The sequence below is a fragment of the Pholis gunnellus genome (genome assembly GCF_910591455.1).
Source record: "Pholis gunnellus genome assembly, chromosome: 8".
In the NCBI taxonomy this organism is placed as follows: domain Eukaryota; kingdom Metazoa; phylum Chordata; class Actinopteri; order Perciformes; family Pholidae; genus Pholis; species Pholis gunnellus.
Window position 1 is genome coordinate 24618647 of NC_136534.1, and position 17381 is coordinate 24636027.

Below are 17381 nucleotides of genomic sequence, written 5' to 3' on the forward strand. Positions count from 1 at the left end.
CGCCCTGGCTTTAGACGACAAACAACGGTACAAAATCAAGCATCCAACAAAAGCTTAAAGTGAACGTTTGCCTTTGTTTTCACACGGGACATGTGTTTGGGATGTGTTTGCAGTTCTTCAGTCCCTTTAGGAGTGATATCTTCTTGCAGATTCAAGTCTACAGCCCAAAGTTCTTAAAATTCTCTCATTAAAATAGTGTCTTTAATTAAAAGTATATAATGGTACATTTGTGTTTAATGGCCTCCACCAAAGATGATACATTTTATGTCCTGTACATGCTAATTGCATCACACGGTTGTGGTCGATAAAACTTTAAATGCAAGAAAAAAGGCTTTGATTCAGACCATTAAGGGTTGAAATGAAAAGAATGATAGGCTGTGTTAATGATTTAATGTTTTTTTTATTGTGAACTTCTTCATCCCTAATCCAGGGAAGAGCCATACACCTCCACCTCACACAGACTCAGAGACTCTTCTCTTGGGATGACTACGTTGATGTAACGACCGTCCATCCCATGACCGTCCGTCCCGTTACACTGGAACTCACCGACACCACCTGATGGGATACTTGTGATCACAGCACACCTGGCAGAAGAAACAGAAATTACGTTGTTGACTCCAAAAAAGATTGGTCTCTGTCGCTTTAACAAAGAGCACAAAGCCGTAATAAAACCAGACTTTAAAACAGTATAACCAGATAAATTAGATGAAATAAAATATAATATTGTCCAGAAGATATAAAAACAAGTCAGTCTAAAGCCAGATTAAAAAGGGATGCATTAAGCGTTTATGTGAACAGTGATTAATTCCACAGTTTAGTTGTCATGTGAGCAAATGCACGGTCACCTTTGGTTGCAAATGTGGAAACGTTTAGGTAACCCCGGTTCTCGGAGTAGCATGAGTGAGTGTCTCACATTGGGAACGCCTTCAGCTCGACCTCATCAGAAGCTCCTATTGCATTCTGCCAGCCAGGATTGGCTGGAACTAAGCACGTCGGTGTCAAGGAGGGTGGAGGCCCTCCCCTTTATAAAAGGGCTTGACGCTACGCTGCCAGTCATTCAAAAATGCTCACCTCTTCTCGCTACGAATGAGCAATGAGGGTGGTTTGGTGAGACACTCACTCATGCTACTCAGAGAACCGGGGTTACGCAAGTAACCTAAAGTTCTCTTTCATAGCATTCGTTTCGTGTCTCACATTGGGAAAGTACTGACTTTGAGGGAGAATCGGTCACAGTGCGTGCACTCAAATCAAAGGCTGCTTGGGCATGTTTCAAACCAAGACACATCACACACATCTGGTGAGTGTCCCAGCTCGCGCCTGCATTTTCTCATCTGCTTTAGGGACAAAAGCGGCAGCCATGGTCACTAGCAGAGATAATTAGCTGTAAAGCTATAGTTACGCTGTGTGTGCTATTAGCCCGGTGTGTCTAGGGGTAGCGGGGGCCGACTGGGAGTGTTGCGACTTCCAGGCGGGTTGTGCAGCGGGAGTATTGCTACTCTGTGATGCGTTAGCCTCGTGAAACTAACGGTTTGAGGAAAGTGTTTCACTTTCGTGGGGTATTGCTACCTCGGAGTGTTGCCACTTGGTTTGGCTAGCTGTTGAAAGTATTGCTACTCTCCACATTTAGCAGCTCAGACTACTGTTTGGTGACAGACTAGTATGAGCGGTAACTCTCTAATAACCGAGCAGCCCGTGAACAAAGTGCCCGGTGACCGAGTTTTCGCTCGTGTCTATGGACAGTTAAGCTAGGTCCCAGAAAGACAGTTAGTTCAAGAGATATAAGGTTGGAACTTCTGGTCGTAGCGAGAAGAAGTTTTTGAATTACTGGCAGCGTAGCGTCAAGCCCCTTTATAAGGGGAGGGCCTCCAATCTTCTTGACACTGACGTGTTTAGTTCCAGCCAATCCTGGCTGGCAGAATGCAATAGGAGCTTCTGATGAGATGTGAGACAATGTGAGACACGAAGCCAATGCTACGAAAGAGAACAGCGATTATGTTTCATATGGGATGGTCTCAAGTTTGTTTTGTGATACCAGAGGTTTTTCCGTGGCTAAAAACATTGATAAGAGCAGCTGTAAAGAAAATACAAATGTATCTAAAGATGTAAATGAAGAAACCATGGATTATAAATTAACAGGTTGTAAACTACCTGGTGTTGTTGTTGCCGAAGTTGTGGAGGGAATCTCCAATGCGGATCTCGGCTCCATTGAGTCGGTCCGAGTCTTCCTCTCGGTTGGTTATCTTAACAGAAAACACTTTGTGGGTTTTGCGCAGATCCAGTCGCCACCAGGGGTTGATGTCGTTCTTTGTGTGAGTGCAGGACCCGTTTCCCGGATTCCCATCTATCGCGTGCGCCGCAGTCAAAAATGTATGCACTGACGACTGTGAGGCTACTCCTCCGAGTGCCAGGTTCTCTCCTGCAAAACAAACACACTTACAAATATGATAAGTGTTACCTGGGCTTCTTTCCCGTTATTGAAAAAAAAAAAAATGCACTTCTGATGCTGTTCTTTTTTTTTTTTTGCAATGTTCAATTTAATATCTCCAATGACTCATCAAGAAAATGTGATTAAGTTAAACACTTAAGTATAACTAAATGTATCACTCAGATATAATTAAACTTTAAATGTAAAATAAAAGGTATTATGTGGGATGCAGGATACAGATGTTAAGCACCATTTATAATATGATTATTTGTAATGCAAATGTAGCCAATAAGCATACAACATGAATAACATTAATAACATAAAAACTGGTTTTATATTATTTTATCTAGTGGCTGACACCGTCAGTTTATAAATGCGATGTCACTGCATACTAATTTATGAAATAGCTCAAATGCTCACCAGTCGAGGCACGGTACCCGTAGACTTCCACTTCACAGAGTGTGAGGAATCTGTCTGGACCCGGTAGAGACACAATCACGTAACGTCCCGCCACACGATTAGTGACAGGCACAGAAACAGATTGTCCTAGACCAGCACTAGGAATTGTACCAACCCTAACAGAGAGAGAGAGAAAGAAAGCAGCACATGAATCACATTGTATACCTGTAGTCCTTTAACATGAAGATGAAAGAAACAAGCTTGTTGTTTTTTGATTCTTGAAAAGTGAATTTTCCTCACGTGTAGTGACTTTAACCAATATCCATTTTTTCTATCTAAATGCCACTGGGGGGTGAACGGGAGAACTTGTTCGGACGCGTGTTCCACAAACATTTCATTGTCCAATGCAATCTTTCTTTTGATCCGTTGATCCATTTATTCCGGTTACATGACACCATAACAGAAACACATAGGATACTGGACTGGATAATATATCACCTGCGACTCCACATTGACACGACAAGTTGCCTTGATACGACTAGTTGCTTTGAGACGGTCTAAAACTGTTGGCTTCCCGTCCACACACACACCTGGCTCATTACCAGGCACTTACCTAACTGCATTTTTAGGGCAAGGTATCAGCCGATGATCCACGCCAGAAGGACTGCACACATATTTATGCTGTGTTCCCCTCAAAAACGAAAGAAAACAACAAAACCACATTATGGCTCCAACATCACGTAATAATGATACTTATTTTTTCAAAAGAGGATAAAAAAAAAGATTTTATATATGAATTTGTGGAAATAACATTTAAAGGTGCCACATATCCATCGCCTCCACATGGCGACAGCTGAGCCTGCAGCTAACTGTCTTCTTTGATTGCGGGATATATTTTCTTACGGTGGGTTGTTCAAAGAGTGGACGATGTAAATCTCTGCCCCGTTGAGCCTCTCCGCGCAGCAGTCTCCTCTGTTGGTGACGACGACGGAGGTGATGATGTACAAGTCCAGCAGGTCCACTCTCCACCAGGGGTCGGCCATTTGAACAGTGTGGGTGCATGATCCCGCATTAGCATCAGCATCACGGTTTCCATCAATAGCATTGTAAGCAGCTCCAAACACGTCCTTGTAACGCTTTGACTGGGTCGCCTTTCCACGCATGGCCACGTTGTCTGGGAATGAGACGGTTGAAAAACACAAAAGAGATATAAAGGAAGATCGTTTGTGAATTGTTAAGCATAAATCTGTGTCTAACAGCTTATTACTCCATGGCTTAGTGTGATGTAGACAGAGATGGGCAGTATTTCTATCACTTGTATTTGAAATATGTATTTCAATTACTTTTGAGTATTTTGTCATTTGTATTTGATTGGGCCAATTAAAAATTGAACGTAATTTGTAACAAAATACTTTAGAGTGGAGTAATTTTGTATTTAAAATACTCAAAATACTTTCTCCACAAATCAAAAAACAGTTCACGAGTTCAGTCTTCAGATCTTCAAGTTCAACGGATTGTCTGTCAAGTTAAATATTATATCTGAGTGTGACAGATGTCAACTAGCTTGATGTATAATTTATGTCTGGGTCTGGCTACATAGCCTATTGTATATACATGGTGATGGTTATAATATCAAGCTAGCGATCGATGCTAACATGCTAATGACACTAGCATGCTGTCTAGGCTAGTGCATACATAGCCAGTGTTTAGCAAGTTAACTTATCAGTCGAGTAGCTAGCTATAGGAAGAGGGAGATTGGGAGCTTGTATGTCATATGTGATGAATATTTTCGTGTTGATACAAAGCCAAAGTTTATGGGCCGTTAAGTCCCATTAATAAAAATATATATATACATAATCAATCAAGTTGTTGTCTTTTAATAGCTTTGCTTAGTTACACTGACATTCTGTGACTGTTCTTCCTTTTTGTGGGGTTCACCAGAGCTTTGTGTACATTATAGCCCAAACCTGAATGCTCTGCTATACCAAATTGTGAGAAAACGGAAAATCCAGAGAAAACACATACTCTCAGATCATACTCACCATAAATGAAAGGAGGTCTCCAGCATGAGCATGTCTCCAGGAGGAGCAGGAGAACCAAAACGCTGAGTTTCATTATTCTGGTTGAGAGAAGCATTTATAAACCATATTGTTTTTAAATGGCACGTCTTATTATTCATTATTACTTGTGTAATATGTGTCCTATTGGAATTCTGGAGGAGTGATTATAACAATAATCTTGAACGTGTTAGATTTCAACAATAAGATTAGAGAGAACTTCATCCAGAGGGAAACTGCTGTTCAGCAGATGTAGTACAAAGGAGAGTGCATATACATAGTATAAGTATTCAGTTACATTTCACAATTATGGTTAAAACCATTACAACTATTATTTGCCTCCATGTGCTCCAGAGGTACATATCGACATGCTAAAGATACTCAGAAGATGATCTGATGCAACAAAGGAATGAAAAGTGTTACCTGGAGTCCCCAACAGTCGGATGATTCAATGAAAAAGAAAAAAGCTTCCAAACACCTAAAACCTAAACAGTTCCCGTGCTCTTTATATGCGTCTCGGTGAAACCGTATCCAACCAATCATCAAAAATCAGAACATATTCATCTTCAACTCTTATCCAATCACATGCCATCGGTTTACTCCCATGCACTAATAAACTGTTGCGTTATACCCACCACGTATGTAAATGGTTAAAAGATAAACAGAACTTTGCCCAACCAGACAAATATCAGTCAACTTCCCAAAAGTGTCAACCATGAACTCTCACACTTTGGATTTGCTGGAAACATGTCCTTGTGTACAGTTGTGTAACACTCAAAGGGGCTACTCTGCCTAACGTGTACTTTTGATCCTTTAATTACATTTGCTTTTAGTACTTTAGTTCTAATATTTAAGTAACATTTTGAATGCAAGACTTTTACTTGTAACAGAGTGTTTTTCACAGAGTGGTGTTGTTACTATTACTGAAGTAACTTGTATAAGTACTTTTTCTATCATTGCTTACTGGACATCCTTCACAACCTCTGCAGACTATGGCTTGATTAAAATGGATCATTACAGCAGGAGGAATGGTTGAGAATGGGTGAATAATCTGCACTTCATAAACTGGTGAAGTATAATTCAGAGATATAACCAACAACTTCAGTTCAGAGAAGCAAAGCTGTCAGTCCAGTTATTTTGCAACAGCCTGATGCTCCTTACTCAAGACTTCACTGTATGGTACTTCAAAGGTGTCTGTGTGGTTTTTTAGAGGTCTTTTGCAATGTGCTCTTTAACTGCCATGTGAGGAAAAACAGCTGGTGTCAGCCTTTTTTATGTGCTACATTACATTACATTACATTACAGTCATTTAGCAGACGCTTTTATCCAAAGCGACTTACAAGAAGTGTATTCAACATCGGTATTCAAGAGAACTACTAGTCACCAGAAGTCATAAGTGCATCTCCTTTGCTAAACAAGTATCTAAGAGCATAAACCAGGGCAAACGTACAGTGCAGAAACAAACATACAATAAGTGCAACGAGCTAACACGCAATACAATAAGTGCAACAAACTAATACGATTACAATAAGTGCAATAAGCTAATACGAATAAAATAAGTGCTAAGTGGAAGGCTCAGGGTAGTACTTCTTGAAGAGGTGAGTTTTCAGCCTGCGCCGAAAGATGGGCAGCGACTCCGCTGTCCTGACGTCAGTGGGAAGTTCATTCCACCACTGTGGGGCCAGGACAGAAAACAGCCGTGACCGGGTAGATGCTATTGACCTGAACCGTTAATGCTGAAAATGCTTGGCTGCAGATTTATTTATTTTTTTGCACAATGTGCCTATTCCCAAAAATGTATAATTTGTTGCCAGCAGTGCTCGGAAATGTCCTACTCTTACGCAAAGGGGCTTATCTCGCTAACTACAAGGTCTATTTGAATAATTTAAATGGCTTAATAACACAAATAAATGTGAGCTTTGTTAAGATGTGTACATATCATTGTATATGTTACTGGTAAATGCTGGACGAATGTTACACACAGCTCAAATTGAGAATTTTCAGGTTCGTTTTTTTTTTAACCTAAAAAGCACTTTTATTGATTTGAAATGATGCAGAATCTGGCCTAAACTCTCCCAAATCATATCACAACATGTCAGCAGTCCTTTTAAAAAACAAATTGGCTTTGACAAAGTGAAGTATGCCTGAGAAATCAAGGTCAGCTGAGGTCAGCCAACGTCAATTCTGATTTTGGAAGTAGCACAAATAGCTGTTTTATTGGGCTTTTATATACTATATAACAATATATGTCACTCCTTTTATCACTAATAGTATTCAATCTATCTAATACAGCAGTTTGGCATCATTTTGAGAGCTTTGGCTATATAAAAACCTGTAAAATATGGCTCATTTTCGTCTGAATTTGAGTTTTACGTGATGTATTTGAACCTTACTAAAGCCTGTGATTGGCCGATTTGCGCATGTGACATAAGATTTGAACCGGAAGAGTGTGAGGCGTGTATGAGGCGATCTTCGAGTTGTTTGACAGAATTTTAAGCCAATAAAATAATCAAAAACCGTGATCCGCCCCCATGGGTCAAACCCATTGGCCAAAACTGAAATAGGTCAAATGTTAGTTACCCTAAGTTAGATTGATCCCAATGTCTTCAGGAAACAGTTCAGAGCCGCCACAGGATGTTGATAGAACAGTAGGACCCGGGGAAATATGCCTTTGTTTACATCAAAACAGCATAAAGGTAAGAAGTTTATGAAATATTAGCGGTGAAGCTGGTTTGTTGTTCTGGTGCTTGTTTGCTCACAGCTCTGTGGTGGTTTCACGTAGATAAATAGTGAAGATATCTTTGGATTCAGTGTGTTATTGGCGTGTTTTCTGCTATTTCGGTTTTCCGTGTTAGCATTTAGCTATAGCTTATAGTTATAACTCAACAGAATTAGAAATTACAACTTACGCACCAAGTAGTGCCATAAATAAATCCCACAATGGAATCACTGTCATGGTTTACAAAAGAAGTGATTTTTGGTTTTTATTGTGAACTTCTGCATCCCTAATCCAGGGGAGAGCCATACACCTCCACCTCACACAGAGTCAGAAACTCTTCTCTTGGGATGACTACGTTGACGTAACGACCGTCCATCCCATTACACTGGAACTCACCGACACCACCTGATGGGATACTTGTGATCACAGCACACCTGGCAGAAGAAACAGAAGTGACGTTGACAACAAAAAAGGTTGGTCTCTGTCGCTTTAACAAAGAGCACAAAGCCGTAATAAAACCAGACTTTAAAACAGTATAACCAGATAAATTAGATGAAATAAAATATAATATTGTCCAGAAGATATAAAAACAAGTCAGTCTAAAGCCAGATTAAAAAGGGATGCATTTAGCATTTATATGAACAGTGATTTATTCCACAGTTTAGTTGCCATGAGAGCAAATGCACCATTGGTTGCAAATGCAGAAACAGCGAGAGGAGCTTCCTCTGCTGATCTAATGTGCGGCCACGTCTGGGCTTGGTAGGTCAGAGGTGTAGCTTCGAGCGAAGCCGATTATGTTTTGTAAGTGATGGTCTCAAGTTTATTTTGTGATGCCAGTTTTTTTCAGAAAACTTGATTTCTTGGCCACATGGGGGCAGCACAACAAAGTAAAATCGATACTTAGATATTATCACCTTAAAAAACAGATAGTTATCAGTGGATTAATCACTTTCACTATGCAGAGTCATTTCATCCACTGTAATAAGAGGTGCCCTCCGAAACTTGGTTCTAAATGGCCCCCGGTTCTAAAGTGAGTATTGATAAGGTCTGGAGGTTCTGCTCTCGGTACTTTAGAAGTTAACGTCTGAGCAAAATGTCTCAGCAATCCATCCAGTAGCATTTGAGATATTTCAGTCTGTAACAAAGCTGTGGCTAAAAACATTGACAAGAGCGGCCGTAAAGAAAATACAAATGTATCTAAAGATGTAAATGAAATAACAGGGATTATAAATGAACATGTTGTGATCTACCTGGTGTTGTCGTTGCCGAAGTTGTGGAGGGAATCTCCAATGCGGATCTCGGCTCCATTGAGTCGGTCCGAGTCTTCCTCTCGGTTGGTTATCTTAACAGAAAACACTTTGTGGGTTTTGCGCAGATCTAGTCGCCACCAGGGGTTGATGTCGTTCATTGTGTGAGTGCAGGAGCCGTGCTCCCACTTGCTGCTGGGATTCCCATCTATGGCGTTATATGCAGTGCCAAACTCAAACAGTGACGACTGTGAGGCTACTCCTCCGAGTGCCAGGTTCTCTCCTGCAAAACAAACACACTTACAAATATGAAAAGTGTTACCTGGGCTTCTTTGCAGTTATTGCAAAAGAAAATGCACTTCTGGTGCTGTTTTTGTTTTTCTTGCAATGTTCAATTTAATATCTCGAATGACTCATCAAGAAAATTTTAATGAATTTGCCGACATAATATAGGACAACAACAGATGACCCCCATTGTCTCGCCCTGCCCTTCTCAGACAATAGTTGGTGCCCCTGTCCCAGACCCTCCCTCCCCCTCACCATTCCGTGCCTTGGCAAAGAGAGCGAGGTGGGATGTTTTTGCTGTTGTCCTGCTAGCATGTGTAGAGCTCGTCTATGACCGGGAGCGCTTTGTCGAGCATGTTAAGAGAACGGGTAGCAGTGTTGACTGTTGTTTGGCGCAGGCTGCGGCCCACAGTAGCCTGTGTTCTGTTCACTAATAAAGTGCAACAAGCAAGATAACGTCTCGTAGCTTTCCTTATCGAGGGGTCGCTACAATATGATTATTTTAAATGCAAATGTAGCCAATAAGCATACAATGTGAATAACATTAATAACATAAAAAGAGTTTTGATATTGTATGTTTTATCTACTGGCTGACACCACAGTTTATAGATGTGATATCACTGCATACTAATTCATGTAATAGCTCAAATGCTCACCAGTCGGGGCACGGTACCCGTAGACTTCCACTTCGCAGAGTGTGAGGTATTTCTCTGAACCCGGTACAACCACAGTCACGTAACGTCCCTCCACACGTTCAGTGAAAGTCAGAGTAACCGATTCGCCTGGATCAGTTCTAGTAATTTTACCAGCCCTAACAGAGAGAGAGAGAAAGGAAACAGCACATGAAGCACATTTTATACCTGTAGTCCTTTAACATGAAGATGAAAGAAACAAGCTTGTTGTTTTAATCTTGAAAGTTGAATTTTCCTCACGTATTAGCATAATGATACTTCGAAAAAAAACTAACGTATATATACTGTACATATTTGTGGAAATAACATCTGGAGGTGCCACATATCTATCGCCTCCACATGGTGACAGCTGAGTCTGCAGCTTGCAGCTAACTGTCTTCTTTGGTTGCGGGATATATTTTCTTACATTGGGTTTGCGGCACCGTTGTCCACTAAAGAGTTGCCGATGTGAATCTTTGCCCCGTTGAGCCTGTTCTCGCAGCAGTCTCCTCTGTTGGTGATGATGACGGAGGTGATGATGTAGGACTCCAGCAGGTCCACTCTCCACCAGGGGTTGGCCATTCGAACAGTGAAGGTGCATGATCCCGAATTAAAATGAGCATCACGGTTTCCATCAATAGCATTGTAAGCAGCTGCAAACACCTTCTCATTACGGTCTGACTGGGTCGCCTTTCCACGCAAGGCCACGTTCTCTGGGAATGAGACGGTTGAAAAACCCAAAAGAGATATAAAGGAAGATAGTTTGTAAGCATAAATCTGTGTCAAACAGCTTATTACTCCATGGCTTAGTGTGATGTAGACCATGTGTTTCAACATTATATACTCTTGGTCTAAACTTAAGCCATTAGCTCACTGTTATGTAGTCAACTATAGTGCGTTTGTGTATTTGGTTGTTTGCATGTGTTGCCCAATTGATAAATTTGTTTCTCGGTGATTAATTGTTCCAAAGATGTGTTGATTTGTTTGTGTCTCTTTGCATGTGTTTCCTTAAGTCTGATGAGCCACATTCAACTTTCTGCTCATTACAAAATCCTGCAGGAAGTTGTTGCAGACAAGTTTGCAGAAAAAGAGGACGTTGGTCTGCCAATGCAGTTTAATTTGAGGAGGGAAATTCATTTTTATGAAGAACAAAAGTACGATTTCAAAAACAACATAATCACATTACCGTATAAAAAACTCAAATTAAGTAAAAAAAAATTTCTTGCTTCCTTTCACCACAACTCCAAGTATTTTGGAGAGATATCAGAAGTGATATCTTGCTGTAGATTCAAGTCTAAAGCCCAACGTTCTCAAAACTCTCAATAAAATAGTGTCTTTCATTAAATGCTGAATGTATCACACAGTTGTGGTCGATAAAACTTTAAATGCAAGAAAAACAGTTTTGATTCAGATCAATGAAAAGAACGATAGTCTGTGTTGAAGATTTAATTGTATTTCAGTATTGATGACAGACAGTTTTATCATGCAGCAGGTAGTGACAGTAAACCAAAAGTTTGGTAAGAACAAAAGACAACTCAACAGTATTAGAAATTAAAGCTTACGCACCAAGTAGTGCCATAAATAAATCCCACAATGGAGTCATGGTTTACAAAAGAAGTGATTTTTGATATTGGTTTTTATTGTGAACTTCTTCATCCCTAATCCAGGGGAGAGCCATACACCTCCACCTCACACAGAGTCAGAAACTCTTCTCTTGGGATGACTACGTTGACGTAACGACCGTCCATCCCGTTACACTGGAACTCACCGACGCCACCTGATGGGATACTTGTGATCACAGCACACCTGGCAGAAGAAACAGAAGTGACGTTGACAACAAAAAAGGTTGGTCTCTGTCGCTTTAACAAAGAGCACAAAGCAGTAAGAAAACCATACTTTAAAACCGTAAAAACCAGATAAAATAAAATATTGGACATATAGATATAAAAACAAGTCAGTCTAAAGCCAGAGATGCATTTAGCATTTATGTGAACAGTGATTTATTCCACAGTTTAGTTGCCATGAGAGCAAATGCACGGTCACCATTGGTTACAAATGCAGAAACAGCGAGAGGAGCTTCCTCTGCTGATCTAATGTGCGGCCACGTCTGGGCTTGGTAGGTCAGAGGTGTAGCTTCGAGCGAAGCCGATTATGTTTTGTAAGTGATGGTCTGAAGTTTATTTTGTGATGCCAGAGGTGTTTTCTGAAATACTTGTTTTTTTGGCCACATGGGGGCAGCACAACAAAGTAAAATCAATACTTAGATATTATCACCTTAAAAAACAGTTATCAGTGGATTAATCACTTTCATCCATTGTAATAAGAGGTGCCCTCTGAAACTTGGTTCTAAATGGACCCCGGTTCTAAAGTGAGTATTGATAAGGTCTGGAGGTTCTGCTCTCGGTACTTTAGAAGTTGCAGAGTGAGATCTCGTCGTCTTAAACCTCCTCTCTCTGTCTCTTTGTCGTTGTGTTTCATTGTGACACACACACACAGACACAGCGTGAGACACACATCATGGCAGAGAGAACAAAATGATCCAAAGTACGGCTACATTTCACTCCAGTAGATGCTGAGAACTCTTGTTATCACAAATGCAATAAAACCCTCACGAGTAAGGGAGGAAACAGCAGCAGTTTATCACATCTGACCAACAAGTAGAACATCAATCTGCAGAAATGCTCAGTTTTCTACTGTTTGTTGAGCATCCGTCCATCCTCGTCCTCGCCCTCTGCAGGTAACGTTAGTGATGCCATACGGAGTTTGATCATAACAGGATAATAAATTAAAGCTCATCACTTAGCTAATTGTTCAGCTGCGAATGTATTGTAAATATTTCTGAATTTAAGAAACACTATTTGTTTACATGCAAGAATAATCAAAAAGAACCAATAAGAGTATCGATAAGGAACCGACCCGATGAGCATGTGTTGATAAGAGTACGATTATCGATAAAATCGTAATGATACCCGTCCCTAATTGTAATAGAAGTCTACAGCCATGCTGGCAAAGTGTAGCAGCTCTGTGAGGCTACACAGCTAAATGCTAATGTCAGCATTCTAAAATGCTGCGTTTAATAGGTTGTGTTCATGTTAACCATCTTAGTTTAACATGTTAGCATGTTAACGTGCTAATTAGCACTTAACTCAAAAGCACAGCTGATACTGATGGGAATGACACTATAGTATGCAGGTATTAAGGTTTAAGTTTTGACCCGATGATGACATCAGATGAAAAGTTAAGGGATAACCAAATTCAATACAATTCATCTTGAGGGGAAAATGAATGTCTGAGCAAAATGTCTCAGCAATCCATCCAGTAATAGTTGAGATATTTCAGTCTGTAACAAAGAGCAGCTGTAATGAAATTACAAATAAAGATGTAAATGAAGAAACAGGGATTTTAAATGAACATGTTGTAAACTACCTGGTGTTGTCGTTGCCGAAGTTGTCGAGGGAATCTCCAATGCGGATCTCGGCTCCATTGAGTCGGTCCGAGTCTTCCTGTCGGTTGGTTATCTTAACAGAAAACACTTTGTGGGTTTTGCGCAGATCCAGTCGCCACCAGGGGTTGATGTCGTTCTTTGTGTGAGTGCAGGAGCCGTGCTCCCACTTGCTGCTGGGATTCCCATCTATGGCGTTATATGCAGTGCCAAACTCAAACAGTGACGACTGTGATGCTTTTCCTCCGAGTGCCAGGTTCTCTCCTGCAAAAGAAAATGCACATGCAACATGTGTGACTTCTGATGCTGGTCTTGTTTTTCTTGCAATGTTCAATTTAATATCTCCAATGACTCATCAAGAAAATGTGAATAAATCTGCAGACATAATGTAGGACAAAAACAGAATTAACCTCTTGGACCCTCAGCCTTTTTTTTAGGCCTCTTCTCGAAAATTGTAACCCATACAAAAGAGACTACAATTCTGTAACTGCAAGGTCTATTTTAAAAATGTTGACGCTTGAATAACACTAGGAATTGTGAGATTTGATGAGATGAGTAAATGTTGTGTATATGTTACTGGTTAATAGTAGCTGAAGACTGAACACAGCAAACTTCCCAGGTTTGCCTGAAGAAAAAGCACTGTAGTTTATTAAATGAGGCCCTGGCTAGCCTAAAAACATTCACAATTCAGAGCACAAAGGGTGCAGGTGCCTCACAAAAAGATTTGGTGTAAATAAAGTGAAGCAAACCCCAGTTATAGGTACTTTTATATACTATATAACTATATATTTCACTATATTTCTCTTTTTTTATCACTCATATCATATAATCTATCATAACAGAGCTGTTTGGCATCATTTTGACCCATTTTGACCTCTCCTATCTCTCCTCCATGCATTTTCCTCGTCTCTGTCTGTGTGTATGGAGCCCTTGCTCAGCCTATGGTTGGTGCATCTTGTCATGTGACCACTCGTTAGAACCAGGTGGCTATTTGGATTTGGCTATTTTATTTGACACCACAGTTTATAGATGCGATGTCACTGCATACTAATTCATGTAATAGCTCAAATGCTCACCAGTCGGGGCACGGTACCCGTAGACTTCCACTTCGCAGAGTGTGAGGTATTTATCTGAACCCGGTACAACCACAGTCACGTAACGTCCCTCCACACGTTTAGTAAAAGTCAGAGTAACCGATTCGCCTGGATCAGTTCTAGTAATTTTACCAGCCCTAACAGAGAGAGAGAGAAAGAAAACAGCACATGAAGCACATTTTATACCTGTAGTCCTTTAACACGAAGATGAAAGAAACAAGCTTGTTGTTTTAATCTTGAAAGTTGAATTCTCCTCACGTATTAGCATAATGATACTTCGAAAAAAACTAACATATATTTGTGGAAATAACATCTGAAGGTGCCACATATCTATCTATCTATAGCTGAGCCTGCAGCTTGCAGCTAACTGTCTTTTTTTATTTTATATTTTCTTACATTGGGTTTGCGGCACCGTTGCTCTCTAAAGAGTTGCCGATGTGAATCTTTGCCCCGTTGAGCCTGTTCTCGCAGCAGTCTCCTCTGTTGGTGATGATGACGGAGGTGACGATGTAGGACTGCAGCAGGTCCACTCTCCACCAGGGGTTGGTCTCTTGGTCAGTGTGGGTGCATGATCCCGAACTGTAAATATTTTCACGGTTTCCATCAATAGCATTGTAAGCAGCTCCAAACGCGTCCCCCCAACGGTCTGACTGGGTCGCCTTTCCACGCAAGGCCACGTTCTCTGGGAATGGGACGGTTGAAAAACACAAAAGAGATATAAAGGAAGATAGTTTGTGAATTGTTAAGCATAAATCTGTGTCTAACAGCTTATTACTCCATGGCTTAGTGTGATGTAGACCATGTGTTTCAACATTATATTCTCTTGGTGTAAACTTAAGCCATTAGCTCACTGTTATTTAATCAACTATAGCGCGTTTGTGTATTTGGTTGTGTTTGCATGTGTTGCCAAATTGATGAATTTGTTCAAAAGATGTGTTGATTTGTTTGCGTCTCTTTGCATGTGTTTCCTTAAGTCTGATGAGCCACATTCAACTTTCTGCTCATTACAAAATCCTGCAGGAAGTTGTTGCAGACAAGTTTGCAGAAAAGAGGACGTTGGTCTGCCAATGCAGTTTAATTTGAGGAGGGAAATTCATTTTCATGAAGAACAAAAGTACGATTTCAAAAACAACATAATCACATTACCGTATAAAAAACTCAAATTAAGTTAAAAAAAATGTCTTGCTTCCTTTCAGACTAGAAAAACTAGAAAAACTTAAACTCCCAACAGTTAAAAAGTAAATTTTTATAAATATACTAGTTACTTTTCTTGCTAACAAAACAGACATACGTGCACCTCCTGGTGATGATTGACAATAAAGACGTCACACATACTCTCAGATCATACTCACCATAAGTGTAAACTGAGCATGTCTCCAGGAGGAGCAGGAGAACCAAAACGCTGAGTTTCATTATTCTGTTTGAGAAAATCATTTATAAACCATATTGTTTTTAAATGACACGTCTTATTATTCATTATTACTTGTGTAATATGTGTCCTATTGGAATTCTGGAGGAGTGATTATAACAATAATCTTGAACGTGTTAGATTTCAACAATAAGATTAGAGAGAACTTCATCCAGAGGGAAACTGCTGTTCAGCAGATGTAGTACAAAGGAGAGTGCATATACATAGTATAAGTATTCAGTTACATTTCACAATTCTGGTTAAAACCATTACAACTATTATTTGCCTCCATGTGCTCCAGAGGTACATATCGACATGCTAAAGATACTCAGAAGATGATCTCATGCAACAAAGGAATGAAAAGTGTTACCTGGAGTCCCCAACAGTCGGATGATTCAATGAAAAAGAAAAAAGCTTCCAAACACCTAAAACCTAAACAGTTCCCGTGCTCTTTATATGCGTCTCGGTGAAACCGTATCCAACCAATCATCACAAATCAGACCATATTCATCTTCAACTCTTATCCAATCACATGCCATCGGTTTACTCCCATGCACATGTATTTCCCTTCCCTAAACTCGTGACTCAATTTCAGAAATGCATCTACAGAAGTGTGCCAAAGATCACACACATCAATTCATTACCGATGATATTGGTTCAAGAGTTTGTATTGTACTTACAATTGTGAGGTACTGTACATGATTTTTCCCATTTTATACTACTTTATACTTCTACTACACTACACCTCAGAGGTAAATATTGCACTTTTGACTCCACTTAATTTGTATGAAAACTAAAGTTACTTTGCAGATTATGATTTCACAATTAAAACGTGATCAATTAATGAAATATGATGTATTATCATAGATTAAACCATCCATCAGTGTAGTAATAAAATAGCCACACCTCAGCCAGCTGTGGTATTAATCTACTGCTTATCTGTAATAATATTCTACTTAATAATAATAATTATATAACATTCTCAAAGGGGCTACTCTGCCTAACGTGTACTTGTGATACTTTAATTACATTTGCTTTTAGTACTTTAGTTCTTATATTTAAGTAACATTTTGAATGCAAGACTTTTACTTGTAACAGAGTGTTTTTCACAGAGTGGTGTTTTTAGAGGTCTTTTGCAATGTGCTCTTTAACTGCCATGTGAGGAAAATAGCTGGTGTCAGCCTTTTTCTCTGTGCTTTTGACCTGAACAATTTGACCCTTAATGCTGAAAATGCTTAGTTGCAGATTTATAATTTCTTTTGCGCAATGTGCTTATTCCCAAAAATGTAAAAAATGTTGCCAGCATCTCTTTAATGTCTCTCTGTTTCAACATCTCAAATGCTCTGCTACTTCTCTGTTTCTCCTTCTGAAAACACACAAACATTATCCAACTCTCTCCAGTTTACTTCCACTTTACTTGCCAAAGTATGATACTTGGTGTGCCTCTTTGATAATACAACGCCGAGCCACTCATAATAATTAAAGGAACAGTGCGTAGCAGAACTGTAATATAATAATATTAAGTGTGTTTTCTTATATACTGTATATATATATATATATATATATATATATATATATATATATACTGCATATAAGAAGTGGATTTAGTCAATTACTTCATTGAAACTAATTAC

General features: G+C 39.7%; 3 protein-coding genes across 3 annotated transcripts; all 3 read right to left on the reverse strand.

Annotated features, from left to right (window-relative positions):
• Nucleotides 1–389: 389 nt before the first annotated feature.
• LOC306700077 (uncharacterized protein) lies at nucleotides 390–5371 on the reverse strand. Its single transcript, XM_079164973.1, has 7 exons — nucleotides 5305–5371; nucleotides 4867–4943; nucleotides 3728–3998; nucleotides 3438–3515; nucleotides 2846–3000; nucleotides 2149–2416; nucleotides 390–584 (listed from the first exon to the last, which is right to left on the reverse strand). Exons 2-7 carry the CDS (start codon nucleotides 4937–4939, stop codon nucleotides 422–424), a joined length of 1008 nt encoding a protein of 335 aa, XP_079021099.1. The 5' UTR covers nucleotides 4940–4943; nucleotides 5305–5371; the 3' UTR covers nucleotides 390–421.
• A 2473-nt stretch (nucleotides 5372–7844) lies between these two features.
• Nucleotides 7845–10495, reverse strand: LOC306699578 (fucolectin-like). Its single transcript, XM_079164218.1, has 4 exons — nucleotides 10231–10495; nucleotides 9789–9943; nucleotides 8851–9130; nucleotides 7845–8034 (listed from the first exon to the last, which is right to left on the reverse strand). The coding sequence occupies exons 1-4, from the start codon at nucleotides 10383–10385 to the stop codon at nucleotides 7887–7889; spliced, it is 738 nt and encodes a 245-aa protein (XP_079020344.1). The 5' UTR covers nucleotides 10386–10495; the 3' UTR covers nucleotides 7845–7886.
• A 739-nt stretch (nucleotides 10496–11234) lies between these two features.
• LOC306699822 (uncharacterized protein) lies at nucleotides 11235–16186 on the reverse strand. The gene is made up of 6 exons (XM_079164586.1): nucleotides 16118–16186; nucleotides 15692–15756; nucleotides 14736–15021; nucleotides 14322–14476; nucleotides 13230–13509; nucleotides 11235–11609 (listed from the first exon to the last, which is right to left on the reverse strand). Exons 2-6 carry the CDS (start codon nucleotides 15750–15752, stop codon nucleotides 11462–11464), a joined length of 930 nt encoding a protein of 309 aa, XP_079020712.1. The 5' UTR covers nucleotides 15753–15756; nucleotides 16118–16186; the 3' UTR covers nucleotides 11235–11461.
• Between the last annotated feature and the right edge of the window lie 1195 nt (nucleotides 16187–17381).

What these genes read in the sequence shown, in the direction of transcription:
- LOC306699578 (XM_079164218.1), bottom strand. Translation starts at nt 10,385, where the DNA reads ATGGCCAACCCCTGGTGGAGAGTGGACCTGCTGGAGTCCTACATCATC. An exon ending in AACGGTGCCGCAAACCCAAT is followed by an intron (nt 9,944 to 10,230) that starts GTAAGAAAATAT and finishes TCTCTCTGTTAG; the next exon opens with GGCTGGTAAAATTACTAGAA. An exon ending in CGGGTACCGTGCCCCGACTG is followed by an intron (nt 9,131 to 9,788) that starts GTGAGCATTTGA and finishes TTTGTTTTGCAG; the next exon opens with GAGAGAACCTGGCACTCGGA.
- LOC306700077 (XM_079164973.1), bottom strand. Translation starts at nt 4,939, where the DNA reads ATGAAACTCAGCGTTTTGGTTCTCCTGCTCCTCCTGGAGACATGCTCA. An exon ending in GAGACCTCCTTTCATTTATG is followed by an intron (nt 3,999 to 4,866) that starts GTGAGTATGATC and finishes TCTCATTCCCAG; the next exon opens with ACAACGTGGCCATGCGTGGA. An exon ending in CGGGTACCGTGCCTCGACTG is followed by an intron (nt 2,417 to 2,845) that starts GTGAGCATTTGA and finishes TTTGTTTTGCAG; the next exon opens with GAGAGAACCTGGCACTCGGA.
- LOC306699822 (XM_079164586.1), bottom strand. Translation starts at nt 15,752, where the DNA reads ATGAAACTCAGCGTTTTGGTTCTCCTGCTCCTCCTGGAGACATGCTCA. An exon ending in CGGGTACCGTGCCCCGACTG is followed by an intron (nt 13,510 to 14,321) that starts GTGAGCATTTGA and finishes TTTCTTTTGCAG; the next exon opens with GAGAGAACCTGGCACTCGGA. An exon ending in TTCGGCAACGACAACACCAG is followed by an intron (nt 11,610 to 13,229) that starts GTAGTTTACAAC and finishes TTCTTCTGCCAG; the next exon opens with GTGTGCTGTGATCACAAGTA.